The sequence below is a fragment of the Silurus aristotelis genome (assembly GCF_946808225.1).
Source record: "Silurus aristotelis genome assembly, chromosome: 20".
Lineage (NCBI taxonomy): Eukaryota > Metazoa > Chordata > Actinopteri > Siluriformes > Siluridae > Silurus > Silurus aristotelis.
Window position 1 is genome coordinate 8,427,631 of NC_139593.1, and position 26,424 is coordinate 8,454,054.

The window sequence follows — 26,424 nt, forward strand, 5'->3', positions numbered from 1 at the left end:
ACAATATATATATATTATTTGTGCCTCGAAATATTTTTTAAAATTCTCTTTATAGTTCAATATGACAATGACCCGGAAGTTATTTATTTTAAAACTTTTTTTGTTTAAAATATAGTTTAATCCTATATTAACAATAAAACGTTTTAGTTAATACCAAACAAATATTACAATAATATTGTAATATATAATAATAATAATAATAATAATAATAATAATAATAGTACATAAAAAGTGTGAAGCACCGGTGACCCGGAAGTGATCTTTTTAAACGTCTTGTTTGTATCAATAAATGCTGTGTTGTGGGTAGAATCGACACTTGGTGGTTTAAAGGAAGCTTTACAGTGGATGAATGGCGAGAATGAGATGATAGAAGACGTGGGGAGCTTACTTTTTTTGTTTAAAATATAGTTTAATCCTATATTAACAATAAAACGTTTTAGTTAATACCAAACAAATATTACAATAATATTGTAATATATAATAATAATAATAATAATAATAATAATAATAATAATAATAGTACATAAAAAGTGTGAAGCACCGGTGACCCGGAAGTGATCTTTTTAAACGTCTTGTTTGTATCATTAAATGCTGTGTTGTGGGTAGAATCGACACTTGGTGGTTTAAAGGAAGCTTTACAGTGGATGAATGGCGAGAATGAGATGATAGAAGACGTGGGGAGCTTATAATAATAATAATAATAATAATCGAAATCACTTTTTTGAGAGGTCTGACTTGCCGTTTCGGAGATTATTAATACAAAATATATTATGAGTGTATTAGACTTGAAGACTGCATGGTCCTAAAGTCCCCCAGATAGTGTCGTAGAGGTTTTGTATGTTTTTTTCATCTGTCTGCACTGACACTGCTGTAAAGATATATTTTATATTTTACAATTACATTAGGGATCCTCTGCTGTTACCTAATTGAAAATGGAGACTCATGGCATTATGAAAGCCTTCCCAAAAGTAAAGAGACATCGGCCACATGAGAGTAAAGATGCAGTTCCAGTAAAGAAAGCTCCGGCTCAGCCTATTACTGGTAATGTAATTCACTGCCTTATTCAAATTTGTGCAGCATTGGTTATAATCTTTAATTCATTCGTCTCCAGTAAGTGTTTTATCCATGTTTGGAGGCTTTCCTGAGAATACTGGGTAGAGGCCGACCAATTAATCGGTTTTGTCGATTAGTCGGCACCCATAGTTGAACTCTCATACCGATAGTTTTTCCCGGTTGCGTCTGTTGCTGAAGGTTATTTATTTGGAGTGTTACGTTTGATTCAGTTTGAATGCAAGTCTTTAATTTCCTCAGTATTTTTTTATTATAATGGATATATTAACATTTATTCCATTTAGCACATTTTCACGATTCAGTTCTTTAAACTATCCTTTGACTAGTGGGTTGTCAGCAAGTATGATCCATCCCAATGAATAAAGTACACAAACCATGTATTTGAGTAAAAGATACAATAATAAAATAATACTTCAGTAAAATGCTTTTTTTTTTTCACTTGAATAAAGCACAAAAGTATTTGCCTTCAAATGTACTTAAGTATCCAAACTGTTATGATTTTTATTTTTTTTTGGCTATAATGTTCATATTATCATTTTTGTCACAAGACTCTTTGTTATATCAACTCAGTTTATGTAAAAAGATACTGTTACTCTCAGCACAACAATCTATTAATAGAATCATATTAATGAGTCAAACACTGATTGATATCTATTACAATTGTCATGACCCCAAATCTTAAAAAAACAAACAAACATGCAAATAACCACGTGTTTTGTGGCGAGTTCGAATCTGGAGTTTCTTCCATCATTTATTCCTCTCTAAATGCTCTTCTTGCTGTTGAACTGATGCTGAACTGTACGTTGGTGATCAGTAGATACCACCTCGACCCTGATTTGTGACTTGCTGAACGACTGATTTCGCAAAATGTAGATTTAAAAAGTAAGATTTTTGACTTTGTAATGTAGTAAATGCAATCCTTCCAAATATACTAAATAAACCTCATGCCCCAGAAATCTTCACCAACAGTTTATGTGGAGAATTTGCCAAGTGCCTCTGTGTACTATCGAAAGATCATGCACTAAATAACCATATTAATATCAACTTTGCCACTCTCTGAGCTGTGCTGTTAGAGAAATGTAACAATAATTACCAGTCAGTCTCATTATGATTGATGTGATTTATCCAGAGCAAACCGCTATTTCACTGTATGATACAACAGTCTAAAACCTAGTACCTAGATCACTAGTAATAAATGTGTACAAAAAGAACATTTTATAAAGACTACATATGTCCATCTGGAAGGGGTCTCGTAGGAAGACTCGTTTGCTTGCTGTTCCTCAACATCTGTTTTCCACTTTTAGGGAACGTATTTCAGGGTGTCTGCGTCCACATAGTCCCTGCTGGCATAGGAAATGCCCGGTGTGACATATTCCAGCAGCAGATCGTGCAGAATGGAGGCCAGGTGGAAGCTGCTTATGGTCCCAGGTGCACGCACGTGGTCGTGGACGAGTCGGTGGACCGGGAGCGAGCGTCAAGGCTGCTGAAGACGGAAACCTTTCCCCCTACAGTGCAGCTGGTAAAGTGCACTTGGCTCAGCGCTTGCATCTCAGAGAAGATCCTTCTGAGCACAGATGACTACCGGCTTCATCCATGTGACCGGTATTTCTGATGGTTATAAATCTAAACTGGAGCATGCTGTTTATGGTATAAGTGCAAACATTAATCCTATAGCTATAATCATGTGCTTTTTTTTTTTTTTGGTCCTTATAATATGACTGTGTACAAATTCAGCAGATCTGAAACTATGTTTAAGTATGTATTATAACCTAATATTATTATTAATAATTATATATAAACTTATATTGATTTTGTCCATAGTCCTGAGGACACTCCTGCTGAGGGACCTAAACAAATTGTTGTCAGTCACATCCCTGTTCCTAAGGAAACGCAGCCACCAGATCACAAATCAGCTCCAGATGATCCAGCTGACGTGGTAAAGCCTCTGCAAAATCCATCAGATGCTTGTTTGTTTGTTTTTATTTGAATTCATCCAGCGTCTCAAAGCAGAAACGCGGCTCAAGGTTAAACTCCTGTGGTTCAAATCATCATGTCAGGGAATGTTTGAGTTATTCGACTTGTTCTGAGCATCAGCAAAAATGATCGTGAAAGTAATTTAACAGTGTAAAAAAAAAAAAAAAAAAAAAAAAGCCATACAGGTTCACCACGTCCAAAGATGCCAAGACTGGATATTGTTAACGCTATGAGAGCGTAAACAAATGACCTCATCCCGATAGGGATTGGGACAAGGTTTTGCAGTGAAATCAGAAATCAATTAAATGTGGCTACTTTGATTTTCGCATAACTGGGTTTAAAAAAAAAATAATCTAAAATTTAAAAACCCAAACTTCTGGCTTTAAAAAAATCTTAAATTCGCTGTTTTGGATCTTAAATCATTTAAAACGAGTCTTGATTTTTCCTATGTCCATGTAGCGCTAACTATAACACTCATCGAAATGTTCCCGCAGGACTTTAAATGTTTTTCTTTGTTAGTTTCCATGGTGGTAAAGATCTTTCTTTCGATAGTCCAAATATAATTCACTGTATTATGACTACAAACGAGACCAACATGCAACAACCAATCAGCTTCTGTTATTTGGCGCAAATCTCTCTCAGATTGTACCACAGACATATAACGGATTCTTTTTTTTCAGCTATGGGAAAGTGCATAGTTTAGCGATATTTGGTTTTTAAAAAATTAATTTAGAGCTCGGTTAAGGCCATGTTGTGGTATAGGTCTTGGATGTTCTTAAAGTCTTAAATTTGACTTTGTAAAGCCTGCAGAAGCCCTGCATAACCACTTCCTCTATGTATATGTATCTTCGCTTTACTCTGATCCTTTTTGTATTCATTTGGCATGAAGTACCCATAATACATGTGTAGAATAGTAATACATTCCTAAGGCTGTTTTACAAGGACTTTGAGGTTTTTGAAATGCCAATCAAATCGCCAGTTTATTACGAAACGAATGTTAAAATCTGACTCTCTTAATAGACATCTCTTTTTTAATGCTCTACAGGTGCCTGAGACTCAGGACGAACCCATAGAAGAAGATGCCGTGTTGCAGAACGATTTGGAGGCTCTGATCAACGGCGTTAAATATGATCCTGGACCTTCAGATGATTCGCAGTGTGTTTCCGAAAACCCCGGGGTGCTGGGAAAGTGGGTATGTGCCCAGTCGTCTCGGACAAAGAGCAAGAACCACAACGATCACATCACCGACAAGCTGGAGCAGCTCGCCAAAGTGTACACACACACGGGGGACAAGTGGAGGGCGCTGAGCTACTCGAAAGCAGTTAATGCACTTAAGAGCTATCACAAGCCGATCTCTTCTTATGAGGTTAGTGATGGGATGGGATGAATGCATGCCAGTGATACCATGAGTCAAAATTTGTTGGATCAAGAATGTTTCACAATCTGGCAGCAGTATGATTGCATAACATATCACAAAAATATTTCAAAGTAGCTCAAACTGCAAACAGTGGTGGTTCTACCAAGTCTTGACATAAGGGGGGGGTGAATACTTATGCAACCAAAAAAATCCACTGTTCAATTCGCAAATGTGAAAATTACATGCCGAGATCCCAATTAAGTATGTATTAATCCCATTTCATTTTTCATTTCCTGTGCTGTATAATGTGGAAAAGTTCGAGGGAGTGAATACTTCTGCAAGGCACTGTATATAAAAATACATCTGTGGATTGAATCAGAAAATATGTTAAACACATTATGATACCGATCCAGCAGTTCAGGCCAATATTAGTACAATAATATATAATACTTCTTTTCCTGCATCCCTAGTTGCATTAGGAAGTTTATTTCAGTTACTGATCACTGATACTGTGATAAATGAAGTATGATACACCCCTGACCTGATTGTTACCAGGAAGCCTTCAAGATCCCAGGCATCGGCAAGAACATGGCCAATAAGATTGTGGAGATCATGGAGAGCGGCCACCTGGGGAAGCTGGACCATTTTGGGGAGGCCGTACCCGTCTTTGAGTTGTTCACCAACATCTGGGGTGTTGGTGCAAAGACTGCCCAGCTTTGGTACCAACAGGTAAGGAGAGCTGAATGGAGGAGCTCAGGTTTTTCTCTTTAGTGATTATACGCTCTTCTGACAAATCGGGAAGTTATCAACTGCAAGCATGAAATGATGTGCAACAAATAAATCACATTGTACAGCAGGGAGGGAGAAAAGTTCGCCTCAGAGCGACTTACAAGGTGGTATCAAAATGTTTCGAGACTGCACGCACAGTCACAGGGGGCACCGACCTTCATAAGTAAGCGTGCCTAAAGACATCGTCCTGTGTACTTCAGGAGCCGTGCAACCGGTGCTGGGCGAATAGCAGAATGTGCTTGACACACTTTAAAAAGAAGACCTCCAGGACATATTCAAGAATTCATGGGAGGACTGGGGACTATTTGGAAGGTGATGGTGTGTAAACAGGTAAATAAGCAACTTTCGTGTAGACAGAGCTAGTGTGGACGATTTTGATACCACCATGTACATTTATCCTATTCATACAACTGAGCAGCTATAGGGTTAAGGGCCTTGCTCAGGGGCCCAGCAATGGCAACTTGGTATGGCTGGGATTTGAACTCACGACCCTTCAAACCAAAGGGCAAGTCTAACCCTTAACCACTAAGCTACCACCTCTCCATGCATCTTGAGACAAAACACTAAGCAAAGTGCATTATGATTGGCTGAGATGAATGCCTGTAAATATATATTTTTATACACACGTACATACATACATGCACTCTATTTCCAAAAGTATTGGGTCACCTGGTCATAAGTACGTGTGTGATCTTTGAGCATTGTATTTCACATTTAGTCCCAATTTGCTCCTATAATTCCCTTCACTCTTCTATAAAAGATGTTCCACTAGATTTTGGAGTGTGCTTATGGATATTTGTGTTCATCAGCCACAAGGGTATTACGAAAGGCAGTTATTGATGTAGTTGCGGAGGCCTGGGGTGCAGACAGCATTCCAATTCATCCCGAAGGTGTTCAGTAGGGATGAGATCAGAGCTCTATAGCAGGCCACTCAAAATCTTCCTCTCCAAAGCATGTAAACCAGATCTTTAAGGAGCTCACTTTGTGTACATGGGCATTGCCATGCTGGAACAGGTTTGGGATTCCAAGTTCAAGTCATTGCAAAATTCTATTATAGTGCATTTAAAGACGTCCTGTACAATGGAGCAATTCCAGCTTTGTGATGACAGTTTGAAAAGAACCACAGGAAAGGGCACATTTTTTCATTTACAAATTTGTGAAGTGGCAGAAAATATGAACTGGCAGAACGCATGCACACATATTCCAAACACATGCCAAAGTGATGTACACACAAGTATCCACAATTGCTGATTCAACAATTTATTCATACATTTAAAGACTTTTGGAAATTTACAAAGATACTTGTGCATTTTGTTTTGTATTTGCAAAATGTAAAAAATATTTGCTGCGATTTTCATCCGGAGTGACGAGGGTGGACAGGAGTGTATTAGGACATATTGGAGACAAGGAAAAAGATTCTAGATTGAGATGGTTTGGACATGTGCAGAGGAGGGACATGAGGTATATCTGTAGGAGATTGCTGAGGATGGAGCCACCAGGCAGGAGGATGTTTATGGATGTGGTGAGGGAAGACATGCAGGTGGTTGGTTTGAAAGAGGCAGATGTAGAAGACAGAGCAGTATGGAGACTGATGGTCCGCTGGGGTGACCCCCTACCGGGAGCATCTGAAAGAAGATGATGATGATTTGTGTGTGGATCGTTTGCAAATGTATTCAAGTTTAAATGGAAATTATTTTATGGATTTGTAATTAATTTTTTTTTGGTCTTTTCTCTCTCTGTTGCACTGCAGTTTATTTGATAAAAAATGTGATCCAAAACTGAAGACTACGATTTAATAAAAAATAAATAAAAGCTATTGGAGTCATGTACGAATCGACCAGAATAAACCCAAACCAGCATGCGAGTCTCTTATTATTGGTATAAAATGTCGACATTAATTTCGACCCACGAACAAAACCCGGCTCACATGTTTTAAAGTTTACCTGACCTAAAACTGTTCTTATCATTTCAGGGGTTTCGTACTCTAGAGGATATTCGAACCAAGGCCACTTTGACTCACACGCTGCGAATTGGCCTGAAGCACTACGACGACTTCCTCGATCGCATGCCAAGAAGCGAAGCAGCCGCCATCGAGAAAACGGTCTGTAACAGACTTCATCGCGTCCCGTTTCATGACATGTCATAACTATAACTGTGCCACGCGGCGCAAACTCAGTAGAGAGCTAACGGGAAAGGAAACGAGCGTAGTCATCCTATCAAGCCAACGTGCAATGAGGGAGTATTCAGCTCTATATTACTAATACATGCTGAGCTGTTCACACACTGGCACATTTCTAAGTGTAATGTGTAAAAAAAAAAAAAAAAAAAAAGGTTGTTCTGGCTAACTGAGGACTGTCTATCTTTTTTGGTGGCTTGATGGTGAAACCAGAGATGGAGAGCGTGTCTATTTTCCCTGAGGAGGTCTTGAAAGTTGGCGCATCATAAGTCAGAGACTCCCTTTGCTCTCTGGCTAAACTGAGGCCTGAAGCCAGTTGTTTTTCTTATAGTATTGCTCAGTTTTCCCTCCTCAGCCAGATAGAAAGGACAGATGAGCAAGATGAGGATAGCATGTGTATTCTGTCTCTGACAGAATGATATGTAGTGCATGTAACCTCTCCTCAAGCAGGTTCAAAGCTTAAAAACCAGGAGACAGGCAGCGAATACAGAACAGAGAGACTCGGCCATGTTACCTCCATCTCCAGTGACGGAGCTTTAATCAGCCTTAAACGCCTGACTTTCACATACATTTCCCTTAATCGGTATAGAACTCGCATTATATGTGTGAACCTCATAGCAGTCATCACAGTGAAGTGTGTTTTCTTGGATGTTCCCTCTGATATGAAGCATAAAACGTTCAGACCCTGGCAGCAGGTGTCTCGTATGTATCATTTGATTGTGTTTGTGATTGACAGGTGAGAGAGGCGGCACACAGAGTAAACCCGGGTCTGCTGGTGGTGACGTGCGGCTCGTACCGGCGCGGGAAACCCACGTGTGGAGATGTGGACGTGCTCATCACTCATCCAGACGGCCAATCACACAAAAGCGTTTTTACCAAAGTGCTCCAGATCCTTCATCAGAGCGGTATGCTTCCGCTTCATCAGTACATTCACTGATCTAAATAAAATCGCTGACTAAATAGAATTTTTTTTTTTTATGCTGCTTTAGAGATTTTTTTTTACTTCATGTTATGGAACCCAGTACAAATACATCTTTGTTTTGAATATCTATCAAAATATTTCATGTATAAAAACCAGGGGCTTTGTTTAAGGGCTCAGCAGTTGCAGCATTGTAGTGCTGGGATTTGCACTCATGACCTTCTTTTTAGAAATTCAACATCTTAGCCACTGAGCTACCACCTTCCTCATGTTTTCATTGTACCATATGTTTCAATGAAATAGGAATCTTTTAAAACAGAGCTGCATTACCGTAGCAGATTATAGAGTAATGTTTCCTGTTTATTTATTTCTAAAAGGTATGAAATCATAAATGAGGGGAACCATTGCACTTTTAATTTTAGTATAACAAAAGATTACATTTTGGCCCTTCATAGGAATTTGTGCTCTTTTAGTGCCGGTCCCAAGCCTGGATGAATGGGGAGGGTTGCGTTAGGAAGGGTATCCAGTGTAAAACGTGCCAAATTAAATATACGAATCGTGAATCAGAAATTCATACCAGATCGGTCAAGGCCCGGATTACCAACCACCGCCACAGGTATCGTTAGCCAACAGGGTACCGGTAGAAAATTGGCTACTGTTGGCCGAAGGAGAGAGGAAGACGTCTACAGAGATGGCAGGGAAAGGAGAAATGGAGGAGAGTGGAGGTTCAGGTTGGTACTTTAAATGTTGTTACTATGACTGGTAAAGGGAGAGAGGGAGCTGATATGATGGAGAGGAGAAAGGTAGATATGTTGTGTGTTCAGGAGACCAAGTGGAAAGGGAGTAAGGCCAGAAACAATGGAGGTGGATTTAAACTGTTTTATCATGGTGTGGATGGAAAGAGAAATGGTGTAGGGGTGATTCTGAAGGAAGAGTACAGTAAGAGTTCAGTGGAGGTGAAGAGATTTTCTGATAGGGTGATAAACGTGAAGCTGGAAGTTGTAGGGATGATGATAAATGACATCAGTGCTTATGCTCCACAAGGGGGTTGCGAGATGAAGGAGAAGGAAAAATTCTGGAGTGAATTAGATGAAGTGGTAGATGGTGTACCTAGGAATGAACGATTGGTGATTGGGGCAGACTTTAATGGGCATGTAGGTGAAGGGAACAGAGGTGATGTGGAGGTGATGGGTAGGTATGACCTTAAGGAGAGGAATCTGGAAGGGCAAATGGTGGTAGATTTTGCTAAAAGGATGGAAATGGCAGTGGTGAACACTTGTTTTAAGAAGAAGGAGGAGCATAGGATGACGTATAAGAGTGGAGGAAGGTGCACACAGTTGGACTATGTTCTATGTAGGAGATGCAACCTGAAGGAGATTGGAGACTGTAAGGTGTTGGCGGGGGACCATGTAGCTAGACAGCATCGGATGGTGGTCTGTAGGATGGTTTTGGAGGTGAAGAAGAAGAGGAGGAGAGTAAAGACTGAATAAAGAATAAGGTGGTGGAAACTGGCAGAGAAAGACTGAAGTATGAGATTCAGGGAAGAGGTCAGACAGGGGCTCGTTGGTGATGAAGAGTTGCTGGATGATTGGGCAACTACTGCAAAATTGATAAGGGAGACAGCTAGAAAGGTACTTGGTGTAACATCTGGAAATAGAAAGGAAGACAAAGAGACGTGGTGGTGGAATAAGGAAGTGCAGGAGAGCGTAAGGAGAAAGGTTGGCAAAACAGAAGTGGGATAGGCAGAGTGATAAGAAAAGTAGGCAGGAGTACAAGGAGATGCGGCAGCAGGTAAAGAGTGATGTGGCGAAAGCCAAGAAAAAAAGGCATATAAGAAGCTGTATTAGAAGTTGGACACTAAGGAAGGAGACAAGGATTTATAGCGATTGGCCAGGCAGAGAAACCGAGCTGGGAAGGATGTGCTGCAAGTTAGAGCAATAAAGGATGCAGATGGAAATGTGTTTACTAGTGAGGAGAGTGTGTTGAGAAGATGAGGGAGTATTTTGTGCAGCTGATAAATGAGGAAAATGAAAGAGAGAGAAGGTTGGATGGTGTGGAGATGGTGATGCAGGAAGTGGATAGGATTAGTAAGGAGGAAGTGAGAGCAGTGATTAAGAGGATGAAGAATGGAAAGTCAGTAGGACCAGATGACATACCAGTAGAAGCATAGAGATGTTTAGGAGAGATGTTTGATGTTTAGGAGAGATGGCAGTGGATTTTGGAAGGTGAGCGGATGAATGAGGAATGGAGAAGGAGTGTGCTGGTACCGATCTTTAGGAAGAAGGTAGATGTGCAGAGCTGCAGTAACTACAGGGGTATTAAGTTGATTAGTCACACCATGAAGTTATGGGAAAGAGTAGTGGAAGCCAGGCTGAGAGAACATCTGTGAGCAACAGTATGGTTTCATGCCGAGGAAGAGCACCACAGACGCATTATTTGTTTTGAGAATGTTGATGGAGAAGTATAGAAGTTCAGAAGGAGTTGCATTGTGTGTTTGTGGATTTAGAGAAAACGTACAACAGAGTTTCGAGAGATGAGTTGTGGTATTGTATGAGGAAGTCAGGTGTGTCAGAGAAGAATGTGAGGGTGGTGTAGGACATGTATGAGGACGGTGAAGGTTAGACTGCATCAAAAATCGGATCTAAACCCTTTCCTGTTTGAGGTGGTGATGGACAGGTTGACAGTTGAGGTCAGACAGAAGTCTCCGTAGACTATGATGTTTGCGGATGATATTGTGATTTGTGGAGAGCGTAGGGAGCAGGTTGAGAAGAGCCTGGAGAGGTGGAGGTATGTGCTGGAATTAAGGGGAATGAAAGTCAGTAGGAGAAAGACAGAGTACATGTGTGTGAATGAGAGGGAGGGCAGTGGAGGGGTGCGGTTGCAGGGAGAAGAGGTGGAGAAGGTGGAGGAGTTCAGGTACCTGGGGTCAACAGTGCAAAGTAATGTAGAGTGTGTTAGAGAAGTAAAGAAAAGAGTGCAGGCAGGGTGGAGTGGGTGGAGAAGAGTGACAGGAGTGATTTGTGATAGAAGAGTATCTGTGAGAGTAAAAGGGAAGGTTTATAGGACTGTGGTGAGACCTGCGATGTTGTATGGTTTAGAGACAGTGGCATTGAGTAAAAGACAGGAGGTGGAGCTGGAGGTAGCAGAGCTGAAGATGTTAAGGTTTTCGTTGGGAGTAACGAGGATGAAGAGTATTAGAAATGAGGGACAGCACATGTAGGATGTTTTTGAAAACATGGTGAGGGAGGCAAGATTGAGATTGTTTGGACATGTGCAGAGGAGGGACATGGGGTATATCAGTAGGAGAATGCTGAGAATGGAGCCACCAGGAAGGAGGTAAAGAGGAAAACCAAGGAGAAGACTTTTGGATGTGGTGAGGGGAAGACATGCAGGTGTTGTTGTGAAAGAGGCAGATGTAGAGGACCGGGGTTAGGGAGACGAAAGAAGAAGAAGAAACCAATACTTATATTGTTAATGTGTAATAATTGTCATTTAAGGCAACCTGGTATAATCCTAAATATTTTACCACTCATTCAGGGTAATGCAGTAATCTGTCTTTTTGACTGTTTGGAATTGAAGCCTGAAACCTTTTTTTTATGTAAACAGGGAGTCAATACTAAATATTAGTTCTAAACAGACCGAGAATGTGAAGTAAATCAAGAAATAAAGCTCTTTACCTTTGCTTGTTTGAATTCACCAGGCTTCCTGACTGACGATTTGGTGAGCCACGAGGAGAACGGAGAGCAGAAGAAGTACATGGGCGTATGCGTCCTGCCAGGCGCGGGTCAACGCCATCGGAGGCTCGATGTCATCGTGGTGCCACAGAACGAATTTGCATGCGCCCTACTCTACTTCACAGGTTCGGCCCACTTCAACCGCTCCATGCGCGCACTTGCCAAGACCAAGTCCATGAGCCTGTCCGAACACTCGCTGAACGCTGGCGTTCTGCGAAACCGTGGCGTAAAGGTGGTCCCAGGTTTGCCGCTGAGCACACCTACTGAGAGAGCGGTCTTTGAGCTCCTGGGCATCCCATACAGAGAGCCTCATGAGAGAGACTGGTAGCAAGGACACTTTAGTTTTTCTTTGTTTTAGATTGACAGCTACTGAACCTAATATTTTTATCATTTTTATCTCATCATGTAGATCAGAGGTGCAGGGGTTAATCCTCACTCTTTATAGTGCTATTTATTTATTGTGCTGCACGATGTGCATATTTATGATGAAATTGATTGTAATGGACATGCGAATGCAGAAATAATCATGTCAGTGATTGAATGTGTGCATGAGGTCCGTTGCTTTAGCCAAAGCGTTGCCAAATGACAAGGATTGTTTTGAGGATACAACACTTTAAATGGTATATTTCTATATTGCAAAGATTAATAAAATATTGCAACTATATGGATGATTGTATTGGGACACCTCACATTTTCAACCATATGTCATTCTTCCAGTGGTGAAAAGTAACAAAGTAAATGTAATTTGTTACTGTGCTTAAATAGCTTTTTCACGTATCTGTACCTTACTGAAGTATTTCCATTTGGGGAGACTTTAACTTTTCTACATTTCAAATATCTTTCTTTTTACTCTACATTTTGCATCAAGTCACCAATCAGGGTCAAGCGCGCGCTCTGTTTTGAAATTGTTTTGATTGCCACTTGGTGGCGTCTTCTGATACATACATACAGTTACAGTTCAACAGCAAGCAGAACATTTTGAGAGGAAGAAATGATGGAAGAAACTCCTGACTTGAACTCGCCACAACACCTGTAGCCTCGTTTGTGTGATGTTTTTGAAGTAGTTGAAAAAAAGTTTTTGGTCATTTTGATAAAAATCAATCAGCGTTTGACTCATTAATATGATTCTATTAATAGATTGGTGCTAAGAGTAACGGAGTCTTTTCACATAAACTGAGTTGATTAAGCAAAGACGAACATTATAATGAGAAATAGGACATTATAGAGATAAATCAGAGTACTGTGGATACTTAAGTACATTTGAAGGCAAATAGTTTTGTACTTCAACTCGAGTATTTTACCTACTGTACCTCTACGTTAACTGCATGGTTTGTGTACTTCGTCCACTACTGGGTTCTTCCCTAATCTTTTACCACAGATCTGGAGGCACTTGATTGTATAGAATGTCTTTGGATGCAGTTGAATAAAATTTTCCCTTCACTTGAACTAGGAGACCCAAACCTGTTCCAGCATGACCATACCCCTGCAATACAGCTTTCCATGGATTGACTCTGCTGTGACTTTTCATCACATCAGCCAGGGTAAAACGTCACTGGGAGGAGGAGCAGTCCAGAAAAGCAAATACAACAGCAAATGGGGACTAAATGTGGAATGGGATTTTCAAAAAGCACATACCAATCTAATAATCCGGTGTCCACAAACAATTGTCCATAGAGTGTATGATTAAATACATTTAAAAAATCCATATTGAGGCTCTTAGACAATTACTTGATGTGGATTTACGGTGAAAGTTCAAGTTCATTTCTATAGAGCTTTTCACAATGGACGTTGTCTCAAATTAGCTTTACAGAACTTAAAAATGAAGGGGAATGATATATGTTTATCCTCGTCTACCATAAATCAGCGCTGCATCGTTTCACTGCATTGAATTTTGGGACTTTGAGTGGAAAAGTTGCCCCGATGTCTTCTATTTTGGATTCCTTATTAATATGACTTGAATGTCACTGGAGGACCTGAAAAAGTGCCATTACAAATATATCAGTAAGGTCGACAAGTGATGGCAGACTGGCACACAAATTTACAGTGGGGGAAAATAAAAACCAACAGAGTGACCGATAAATACGTCACAAATATTTCAGCATAGACACGGTACATGTGTTTCAGGGCGGGGTTAAGTTTTTTGACTATAGTTTTATGAGAATATGTTACGTCAGAGTTGACCAGGTCCTCATCCAATCCGGGAGCAGTGCGCGTTTAGTGGGCGGGGCCACTTTTAGGCATCTGTGTCCTATTCGTTTGCGCACGTGGCGCTGGATGTGCGGATGTTGTGCAACAGCTGGGCGCAGAGGGGCACGGTGTTCCTCCGGAGGCACTGCAGCCATGTGCTGGGGGAAGGAAGACGGCAAATGTAGTCGCTTTTTACGTCTCTGACACGCACAATGAAATAAACAAAGTCCGACCCCGATGTGTGCAGGAATGGGTTTGTTTTTTTACACCGCTGGACCTGTCCGTCCCACTCAGGCGACTTTTGACCAGGTGAGATTCTTTTTTATATATATATTTGCATGAAAGTTTGATTTTACAAATAAAAAGTTTAATCGTGTGCTGTTTAATACGTGGATTTGTGCAGCCCCGAGGTGTAAACAAAACTCATACTTTTGTTCTCCTACCCATATTCTAAAGTCTCCGCCTTCTTCGTTAGGATTAGCTTTCAGAACCCCTCCTTGTGAGATATGATTGGTTTATAAGTTTCTCTCCAACACTCCCATCATTAGATTGGTTAAGAGCATGAAGGCCTGGCCAATCATAGAGAAGGAGGTGTGGTTAGTCGCAATGCGGATGTGGCTGTAATATCTAATGTATTTTTTTCTGTGATATAATGATATAATATATAATGTATCAAACCACCAGGTATGAGCATTGCAGCGTTATTAATGTATTGTATTGTGATGTATTTGCATATATATATATATATATATATATATATATATATATATATATATATATATATATATATATATATATATATATATATATAATACACACACACACACGCACAATATATATATATATATACAGTACAGACCAAAAGTTTGGACACACCTTTTTATTCAAAGATTTTCTTTATTTTCATGTCTATGAAAATTGTAGATTCACACTGAAGGCATCAAAACTATAAATTAACAAATGTGGAATTATATATGGAATTATATACATAACAAAAAAGTGTGAAACAACTAAAAAATTTCATATTCTAGGTTCTTTAAAGTAGCCACCCTTTGCTTTGATTACTGCTTTGCACACTCTTGGCATTCTCTTGATGAGCTTCAAGAGGTAGTCACCTGAAATGGTCTTCCAACAGTCTTGAAGGAGTTCCCTGAGAGATGCTTGGCACTTGTTGGCCCTTTTGCCTTCACTCTGCGGTCCAGCTCACCCCTAAATCATCTCGATTGGGTTCAGGTCCGGTGACTGTGGAGGCCAGGTCATCTGGCGCAGCACCCCATCACTCTCCTTCTTGGTCAAATAGCCCTTGATGCCTTCAGTGTGACTCTACAATTTTCATAGTCATCAAAATAAAGAAAACTCTTTGAATGAGAAGGTGTGTCCAAACTTTTGGTCTGTACTGTATATATATATATATATATATATATATATATATATATATATATATATATATATATATATTATTAATTAATTAAATAATTTATTTATTTATTCATTTATTTATTATTTTTGTCTACATAAGCTTCAAGGATAAACTTTTAAGTAGTATTTTTTTAAATAGGCAAATGTAATGCTACAAAAGGCAAGTATGGTAATGTTTAAAAATCAAATTTTGCAGAACACAAAATTCAATGGAATGAAAGAACATAAAACACATTGAAAAGTTATTCTTCCTGTCTGGCCCAGTACATTAGTCTACATAATTTTAAGATTGTCCATGCAGAGTCAGAGCAAAGTCATAGATAGATAGATAGATAGATAGATAGATAGATAGATAGATAGATAGATAGATAGATAGATAGATAGATAGATAGATAGATAGATAGATAGATAGATAGATAGATAGAATACATGATATGCTGTTGACAGTTGTGCAATCAGGAGGGAATCTGAGAACTACACAAAAGTTGCAAAATAATATACTGCTTCTATGTACATTATGATCGTATATTCAGGTGGGATCTTACATAGCGTTACATAAAGTACACAGTAAGTTGTAATGTTAATAAAAAGAGAAAAGGAAAGTACATGATCATCTCAGTGTTATCAGGTGGATAGCCTAAGAGACTATAGATTAAGGTGCACTGATGTCAAGAATGAACAAAATGTCAAGAATGAGCAAATACTGAGTTAAAAATGGAACTGAGACAGCATCACTTGGTGAAAAAACCAAGGCCATCCCTGCATTTCACTCTCTGTACAGCAGACCAGGCAGAATCCCACAGGATCATTTTGAACAATAGAGTTATGCCATTTTTGCATTCAACCAGGCAGCAATGTGCGAAGCAGAACTTAACCGCGTTTCTCCAAAAGCTCCATGTGCAGATATATACAGTCAGTAGGCAAGACAGGTAACAGATAGACAGCACAATAGTCAGGAGACAACACAATAGACATCATGAGAAAAATTAATAAATCACATCCCAGTACACACATGGATAAAACAATAGACACAATAGGAAAAAAAGGCTAAATATTGCACAATATTGTAAAGGCATTGAGGCTGATTGCACAATAATTGTTCACATTGTAGTGATTTACATTATTGTAGAGCAAGAATATAAACCGTCCGTGATGCATATAAAGTGCTCAAGTGATGAAAAGAATAAATAGCACATGACCTCTTCTTCTTCTTCTTTCGGCTGCTCCCATTAGGGGTCGCCTCAGCGGATCATCCGTCTCCATACCCCCCTGTCCTCTACATCTGCCTCTTTCAAAACAACTACCTGCATGTCTTCCCCTGACCACATCCATAAACCCCCTCCTTGGTCTTCCTCTTTTCCTCCTTCCTGTTGGCTCCATTTTCAGCATTCTCCTACCGATATACCCCATGTCCCTCCTCTGCACATGTCCAAACCATCTCAATAGTGCCTCCCTTACCTTCCTCATGAAAGAACATTTTAAACCCCCCTACAATGTTCCTGGCCGTTTTTCCTTTCCACTTGGTCTCCACTTCATCATATCAGCTCCCTTTCTCCCTTTACCAGTCATAATCCAACATTTAAAGTACCAACCTGAACCTCCACCCTCCTACACTTCTCCTTTTCCTGCTGTCTCTGTAGACGTCTTCCTCCTCTCCTTTTTCTCCTTCGACAAACAGTAGCCTATTTTCCACTGGTACCCTGTCGGCTAACGATACCTGTGGCGGTCGTTGTTAACCCGGGCCTCGACCGATCCGGTATGAATTTCTAATTCGTGATCCGCATATTTGATTTGGCACATGTTTTACACTGGATGCCGTTCCTAACACAACCCTCCCCATTTATCCGGGCTTGGGACCGGCACTAAGAGTGCACTGGCTTGTGCCTCCCTAATGGCTGGGTTAAATAGCACATGACTAGTCTGAATAATACACAAGAAAAAGTGTGCAGTTTAGCTGTTATAGTCATGACAGGTCCATAGGTGTTTATTTGTATTGCCAAAGTGAGTTGAGGAGCCCGATGGCACGTGGGGGAAAAGCTTTGCAGAGTCTGGTAATTTACTCACAAAAGAATAGAAGAGAATCATATTTCTTCTGAACAGAAAAAATATCCAATAGGAGACGTCATGGTAATACACAGCATCTGTTGTCTTTCTATCACTTGTTAAAATGTATATTTCTTTTAAACGCCCTTCTAACTCTAACATTGCCCTCCTGTGATCTCTAATTGAATACAGACTTTTGAAAAATTCCCTGGACATACCAGATCTGCTACAAACACTAGCTTCCAGAATCTGAAGCAGCTCAGAGTTGCTGAAATACTGCTACACTGAATTCATACTGTTTGTTGATCAGTTCTGATACAGCACTTATTGTAGAGAAACCTTGTTGTGTCCCGAACTGGATCAAGGTTTGCCAGCCGACCCTTGCTCTAGGCCATTCTCTAAAATTTGTTCTTTTGGGACCATTTTCGATTAAATAACCAGAACAATTGATTAGAAATTTGTAAAGTTAATCCTCAGATCATCCTCATAATTTAATAACGTGCACAATTTTATCACAGTCACATAAAATTCTGCAATATTAGATAGTCACTGGATGATATTAAACTTGATTATGCGGTATACAACAGCTTATTGTTATTATTATTATTATTATTATTAGTTATATACCTCCATAAAAAAAACCCTTTTAAAGCTCTGGAAAAGGCTTGTTTCCATACATATATGATTATGAAAATGATTATGATATCAAACTCAGCGCCCATCTTGCATCTGTTCATGTAAATGTGACTGATGTGTTTTTTGACCCCACGGGAGGGAAGAGTTGTAGAGTGGAACAAAAAGAATGTAATTAACACAGACTCCAAGATCAGATGATGTTCAAAGACGAGCCTGAACTCCCTGAGTCAGAGCGTATTTGTATAACCAGAGCATTATGGTCATAGACACACAATATATGGACATACATATATGGAAACCTGAGCATATGATTTGTATGTGCTTTCTGAACATACCATCACACACTTAGTCCCCATATACGGTTATTATATCCTCCACTCTTCTGTGAAGATGTTCCACTAGAATTTGGAGTGTGCTTGTGGAGATTTGTGCTCATTCAGCCACAAGGTTGTTAGTACAGTCAGGTACTTATATAGGTGAGGTGAGGAGGCCTGGGGTGCAATTAGCATTCACAATCATCCCAAAGATGTGCAGTACAGTTGAGGTCAGGTCTGTATTGCAGGCCACTTAAGATCTTCCCAAGCATCTCTTCAAGGAACTGACTTTATGCACAGGGTATTGTTATGCTGTTAATGGTTTGGGTCTCTTAGTTCAGGTGAAGGGAACATTTATTTCTACTGCATCCAAATACATTCTATACAAGTGTGTGCCTCCAAACCTTTGGAGATAGTTTGGTGAAGAACCACATATGGCTGGAAAAAGAAAGTTTTCCAACTACTTTTGTCCTTATTTGCAGATGATGGGTATGGGGAAGACATACGCAGTCTTTAAAAACAAACACACCACTCTTCTTAAAATGTGACCCATTTTCTCTCCTCGCTCCACTGATTTCCAGAAAACAAGTTTTGTGTGTGTGTGTGTGTGTGTGTGTGTGTGTGTGTGTGTGTGTGTGTGTGTGTGTGTGTGTGTGTGTGGACCATGGTTGAGGGTGAGTGTATGTTTCTTTCTTTGCCTTTAATACACGAGATTAAAAAAGGAGATGCAATCACAGGACTATCCGTGGACTGGTAGCTCTATGCGAGGACAACAGGTAGATACTGATTCATTATTGTGCCTGAATGGTTCATGCTTTTTTTTCAGTGAAGGTACCAGTTTTCTTCACAGTGTTGGGACAGTAATATAGAATTTTATCAAAGCATATTAAGCTCGGAAAAACGTTTCCTTTACCTTCGCTACATTTTAATGTGTAATATTTTTCTGCACTACTTGAAATTTTTTTTTATTAAAGTGCCATTCCTCACTACTTTAAAGTAAATTAAAAAAATAAAATAAAATAAATTGTGTTAAATAATAAAGACTCTTGTTCAGAAGTGCTGATGTGCAGGAGAATGGAGTATTGATTTTTGCATGAAATTATAAAAAATATACTTTTTTATAGAAAAGTAAAAAAAGGTCAGCATAGATAGATAGATAGATAGATAGATAGATAGATAGATAGATAGATAGATAGATAGATAGATAGATAGATAGATAGATAGATAGATAAAACTTTATAGTCATTGCATACGAAATGCAGTTTGGCATCATATATATATATATATATATATATACAGTGAGGAAAATAAGTATTTGAACACCCTGCTATTTTGCAAGTTCTCCCACTTAGAAATCAAGGAGGGGTCTGAAATTGTCATCGTGGGTGCATGTCCACTGTGAGAGACATAATCTAAAAAAGAAAATCCAGAAATCACAATATATGATTTTTAAACTATTTATTTGTATGATACAGCTGTAAATAAGTATTTGAACACCTGTCTATCAGCTAGAATTCTGACCCTCAAAGACCTGTTAGTCTGCCTTTAAAATGTCCACCTTCACTACATTTATTATCCTAAATTAGATGCACCTGTTTGAGGTCAATAGCTGCATAAAAACACCTGTCCACCCCATACAATCAGTAAGAATACAACTACTAACATGGCCAAGACCAAAGAGCTGTCCAAAGACACTAGAGACAAAATTGTACACCTCCACAAGGCTGGAAAGGGCTACGGGGAAATTGCCAAGCAGCTTGGTGAAAAAAAGTCCACTGTTGGAGCAATCATTAGAAAATGGAAGAAGCTAAACATGACTGTCAATCTCCCTCGGACTGGGGCTCCATGCAAGATCTCACCTCGTTGGGTCTCAATGATCCTAAGGAAGGTGAGAAATCAACCCAGAACTACACGGTAGGAGCTGGTCAATGACCTGAAAAGAGCTGGGACCACCGTTTCCAAGGTTACTGTTGGTAATACACTAAGACGTCATGGTTTAAAATCATGCATGGCACAGAAGGTTCCCCTGCTTAAACCAGCACATGTCCAGGCACGTCTTAAGTTTGCCAATGACCATTTGGATGATCCAGAGGAGTCATGGGAGAAAGTCATGTGGTCAGATGCGACCAAAATAGAACTTTTGGGTCATAATTTCACTAAACGTGTTTGGAGGAAGAAGAATGATGAGTACCATCCCAAGAACACCATCCCTACTGTGAAGCATGGGGGTGGTAGCATCATGCTTTGGGGGTGTTTTTCTGCACATGGGACAGGGCAACTGCACTGTATTAAGAAGAGAATGACCGGGGCCATGTATTGCGAGATTTTGGGGAACAACCTCCTTCCCTCAGTTAGAGCATTGAAGATGGGTCGAGGCTGGGTCTTCCAACATGACAATGACCCGAAGCACACAGCCAGGATAACCAAGGAGTGGCTCTGTAAGAAGCATATCAAGGTTCTGGCGTGGCCTAGTCAGTCTCCAGACCTAAATCCAATAGAGAATCTTTGGAGGGAGCTCAAACTCCGTGTTTCTCAGCGACAGGCCAGAAACCTAACTGATCTAGAGAAGATCTGTGTGGAGGAGTGGGCCAAAATCCCTCCTGCAGTGTGTGCAAACCTGGTGAAAAACTACAGGAAACGTTTGACCTCAAACAAATGCTACTGTACCAAATATTAACATTGACTTTCTCAGGTGTTCAAATACTTATTTGCAGCTGTATCATACAAACAAATAGTTAAAAAATCATATATTGTGATTTCTGGATTTTTTTTTTTTAGATTATGTCTCTCACAGTGGACATGCACCTACGATGACAATTTCAGACCCCTCCATGATTTCTAAGTGGGAGAACTTGCAAAATAGCAAGGTGTTCAAATACTTATTTTCCTCACTGTATATATATATATATATATATATATATATATATATATATATATATATATATATATATATATAATTTTTTATATAAATAGTTATAAGTATATGGCTGTGAAAATAAAGACACTGTTGTAAAGGTAAAAATTGTGCAAAAGCTAAATAAACAAGTACACTAAATATATGTATACGTATATGTGAAATATTTACTTTCGATACATTCAATAGCGAGTACTTTTTTTTACCTGTAATCAAGTAGAAATGCAAACGGAGTACTTTAACTGGTGTAATATTTAAGCAGGCGATTTGTACTTTTAGTGCAGGAATGGTGCACTTTGTTCACTGCTGGAAACTGAACAAATGCACACGATAAACCTGGATGTAGCAACAAGATATTAAATCGAGGTCCTGGAACTACAATGCGATGAAGTCAGTGTAATCATATACCCTCAGTGGACACTTTGAAAAGGATTTTAATAAAGATAAAGATCAATCAAGTTACTTAGAAACTCAGGAACTATAAGGATGAATTGAATAAGTAATGAGTTAAAAAGAGGCTGCTATAATGGCTTGAATCTGCATGAACAGTCCCGCATTTAAGTGTCATTTAATAAACAGTACACATCAACAGTGTTGGAACTATAATGAATAGACATTTGGTGCCACCCAGATGAGGATGGGTACCTTTTGAGTCTGGTTTCCTTGCCACTATCACCAGTGGCCCACTCATTAGAGATAAAATGATCAGGGTATATATAAGTTTATATATAAGGCTCTCATATATACATTTAGATTTTACAACCTATTTATCTCAATATCCTTCGTTAAAAGTGCTCTACAAATCAATTGTATTGTTTAATTGTATTTGTAATTATATTTTTTTCCCGAAACAGCTGTACACTCACAAAGCAAAAGTCCATTCAAAGCAGCTTCATTTAATATTCACCTCAAACTTTGACTATGGCATGGTTGAATATTTAAGAAATGTCCGATCTGTAATTTTTTAACACCACAAGCCACCAGAACAGCTTAATTTCCCTTTGAGATAGATACAAAGGGTCTGTGGAACGGTACTGATGAATGAATGCTATTCTTTTAAAAGGGGCGGAGTCATATAGGGATGACATTTTAATGAATTTTCTTTCACATACAATCAGAAATGTCTTAAAATGTATTATAATGTGTCAGCTGCATTTTATGTGTACAGACTTATAAATGTATGAGAATGTGCCCATTAGCACTGTATAATAGATTGGATTAAATGCAAATTTAATTAATTGATTCCTGGATAAATTAATGTGATAATTTCTTATTTTTTTTTTATATATATATTTGTGTGGATGTGTAATGGTCCAGGAATATAGACTCATTTATGCTTTAGCCTACTCATAATATATTTAATTTTTATTTTTATAATTTAATTTTTAATTTTATAATTTATTAGAGCAGTGTTTGATATGATGACTGTGTATATGTCCTGCTACCCTGTCTGCCTCTATTTGCAAGCCTTAAGCATGTTTTCTTCGCCTCTTTAGCAGGCACAACGATGTATTGGGAGGAATAACCAGAGCTACATTTGTGAATCAGGGCATTGCTGTGAAGACCTGCAGTGCTGCAGTTACTACTATGAGTTATGGTGTGAGTACACCTATACATTGTCAATAATGTCTCTTATTAGGGAAGTGATTAAATGAGCCAGAAAATCACTGAAAGTGACTCATTTATGTTACATCTCCTTTAAACAGTGAGGCTTAAAGCACTTGTTTAATGTATTTTTTAGGACAATTGATTGACATGACATGTGTGTCTACTTATCCTGTCCTTTTCATGGGCTCCTTATCCGCCTGCAGCAAAACCAATTTTTTTACTTCCTAGTGTATTTTTCTCTTTTCATGCTGGACAAGGTCTTGTTCTGTAGAATTACAGATATTATTAATAATAGATATTAATATTATTATTTTCTGATAGAATTATTGAACGCTATTGAAAAATACTAGAAATGCACTTACTTTAAATAATTCTTGAAGCCAGTGTCTTTTAAAGTTTTCTTTTCTACTTGCCTGATGTTACTATGTCCTCAAATGCTACCAATTGTGATATGTGATTCGGTTTGTACAATGAGTAGAACATATGGAAGAGGAAGAATGTATGAAGAACAGGAGAGAAGATGTTATCAGACCATACACCCACGGTCAAACATGGAGGTGGACGCTTATTGCTTCGGGGTTGTTTTGGTTGGAGACGTATTCCGGGTGAAAGGAAAACCGAACCAACATGGATAACATTCCATACCCCAACACCATGCAATTCTGTCTGGACTGTGGCTCATTGGAACCATTGTCACCAAACAGCATGCCAATGAGCTGAAGCAAACGTCTAAACTCTGTAAGTGTTATTTAGAGAGCAGACAGTAAGCTGGAGTGTTAATCTATCATGGAATGTCCTGCCTAGTCACCGAACCTAAATCCTATTGAACTGCTCTGGGATGAACTGGAATGCAAGTTCAAAAAGGAATCTCCAACTAGTGAAGAACATCTTTGCCAGGTTTTACAAGAGGCATGGCAAAGTATTTCAGCTGAATTTTTGGAGAAATCAAGTGTCTGGATATCAAGACAGTAAATCCTAATACCGTTCAATTACCTAGTTTGTTGCATATAAACAAAAGAAACATGTATATATCTTTCAGAAACCATAAAAGACTAGGTGTTTTCAAACGTATGACAGGTAGTGCGTGTATATACACGGCATTAATCATTAATGTATTTTTTTATTGTATTTGTTATTATGAAATAGGGTTCTGGTTGATGTGTGCTGTCATCTTATTCGTGATCTGTTGCTGTGTGTGGCGTCACCGTCGCATCAAGCACAGACTGCAGCAGCAGCAGCGACAGCATGAGATCAACCTGATCGCCTACCAAGAGGCTTGCAACTACACCTCAACTCCATTCTACTTCAGTAAGAGTCTCATCCAAACTCTTTCTATCGGTGTGTCTGTATGTTTTAAACCATTTGAAATATCCCATGACGCTGTATATTCTCATCAACTCAAAGCATCAGGAGACGTATTCCAACGCCAAAAGAAAACTACCCAAGGCAATTTGAGATTTTGTCAATGTTGATACTGGGAGTCAGCTTACATACAGTATTCTACACACACCTTAAAGCAGGCAGTATGCTTTGGAAACTCGTTGTGCCGTGCAGACAGAATTCTATCAATCAAGATGCTTGTGTCAGTCACAAAACTCATTGCTTTATTGTAATTGTATAGCTTTCACAACACTAATAAATAATACTCTGAATCAATAACACAGATAAAGGTCAAGAGATAATGTGTCTTGACCCTGTTTGCAGTAACTGATAAAGATTTAAGAATCTGCTTGAACAAACAGTTATTACACAGTTATTACACAGTTATTACATAACTAGGCGCCATATTTGTTTTATGACATTCTTGACATTTTGCACTTTTCAGGGTTTCTACCAAGTTATCTCCTACCTGACTATGAGGATGTAACAAATGATCCTCTTACCCCACCACCTCCTTACTGTAACTTAAACTTAAACACTGGACCACCAGCTTGTACCATTAATGACCAGGAGGAGGCGCAATGTCCATCCAGACAGGTCACACCTGTGCCCACAACATCGAGCCCACTGTGCTCCAGGCCTGGTACAGTGGGGCTTGAGTACTCACAGGATGATCAGCACAGAGCTGATGGGACAGGCAGGGAGACCATGCTGAAACAGGACCAGGAAAGAGATGTAGAAGAGTCTGAAGAGGAGAAGGACGGGTTCATTCAAAGACAGCGCCACTTTACAGGTGACTCCGGCATTGAAGTGTGTCTGTGCAGCCAAGAAACTGAGAGCCAAACCCCTGAAGGACTTGATGAGCCGTTAACAAATGAAGGCCCTGGTGGCTCGATGGAGCTTTGTGAGAGCTGTGGAGCTAGAGATGATAAAGATGGTGAGCAGGGGACTGAGCTTGACAGATCACCATCACTAGAGTTCCATCCTCTCTGCCTGTACTTGCATACTATTGATGAGCAGGAGGGGCCACAGGGCTGTCAGAGCTAAAGGGGAAAGATATCAAACACTGAGGAAACAGAGATGCAACACTGCACCCGATGTTATTTGGATAGTATATACAGTGTGTGTTAGCCTTTTTACAGTCTGATGGTTGAATGATGGGAATAGTATGTCCTGGAGTGTACACAATCATTCACACCTAATGGTAATTTGTATTAGACATTGTTTAGGAAGTTAGAAGAATCCAAAGCTATGAACAGTGACTTGAGATAATGAAAAGATCCAAAGATCACACAAGTTCAATATAATTGTTCGGTGTAATGAACGTTATTATGTTTTGGTGAGAGTAATATTTGGTGTTTCTGGTCATTTATTGGGGCTGGAAGATGTTCCTGTAACTGTTTTCACAGTGGTTTACTGAAAACATCACCATTAATAGGCTTTACTCAGGCTTTTGACATGATTAGCATTGAGCCATCATCATACATCATGCTAATGTTTATTTATGGACTCTATTGTATAATGTGACCTGGTAAGAACCTATGAAAGTTTTATTTGTAAAGGATGCTAAAAGATGCTTGGTCCCCCTCAGATCACCCACTGTTTCTACAGTTACAGCTTGATTTTTTTTTCATGTTTTGTCATTGGGGCCAGTTTTAGTAATTCAAGCCTTAAATGCTTTTAGATGGAATCAACTATTACAATAAACCACTATAAGTAAATAGCTGGACTGGGCTGCTGCTTTTTGTGCCGAGAAATTCACATCTTGCAATTGATTTTGTTGCGTTATTTTCAGCTTGAATTACTGCAAACTGACAGAAAAAATTTTTTTTATAAAAGCTATAATGATTCATTTTGAAAGTCAGATTTGCAAGATTTAAAAAAATCTAATGAAATTTCTAAG

The 26,424-nt window shown here is 39.1% G+C and overlaps 2 protein-coding genes across 2 annotated transcripts; both read left to right on the forward strand.

The window, feature by feature from the left end:
- The first annotated feature begins 556 nt into the window (after positions 1–556).
- poll (polymerase (DNA directed), lambda) lies at positions 557–12,684 on the forward strand. The gene is made up of 9 exons (XM_083522969.1): positions 557–728; positions 906–1,041; positions 2,376–2,673; positions 2,893–3,007; positions 4,091–4,411; positions 4,958–5,131; positions 7,164–7,292; positions 8,104–8,272; positions 11,987–12,684. Exons 2-9 carry the CDS (start codon positions 933–935, stop codon positions 12,346–12,348), a joined length of 1,677 nt encoding a protein of 558 aa, XP_083379095.1. The 5' UTR covers positions 557–728; positions 906–932; the 3' UTR covers positions 12,349–12,684.
- Positions 12,685–14,241: 1,557 nt separating this feature from the next.
- On the forward strand, positions 14,242–26,242 carry wbp1lb (WW domain binding protein 1-like b). Its single transcript, XM_083522986.1, has 4 exons — positions 14,242–14,516; positions 23,030–23,132; positions 24,288–24,449; positions 24,967–26,242. The coding sequence occupies exons 1-4, from the start codon at positions 14,445–14,447 to the stop codon at positions 25,566–25,568; spliced, it is 939 nt and encodes a 312-aa protein (XP_083379112.1). The 5' UTR covers positions 14,242–14,444; the 3' UTR covers positions 25,569–26,242.
- Positions 26,243–26,424: the final 182 nt, after the last annotated feature.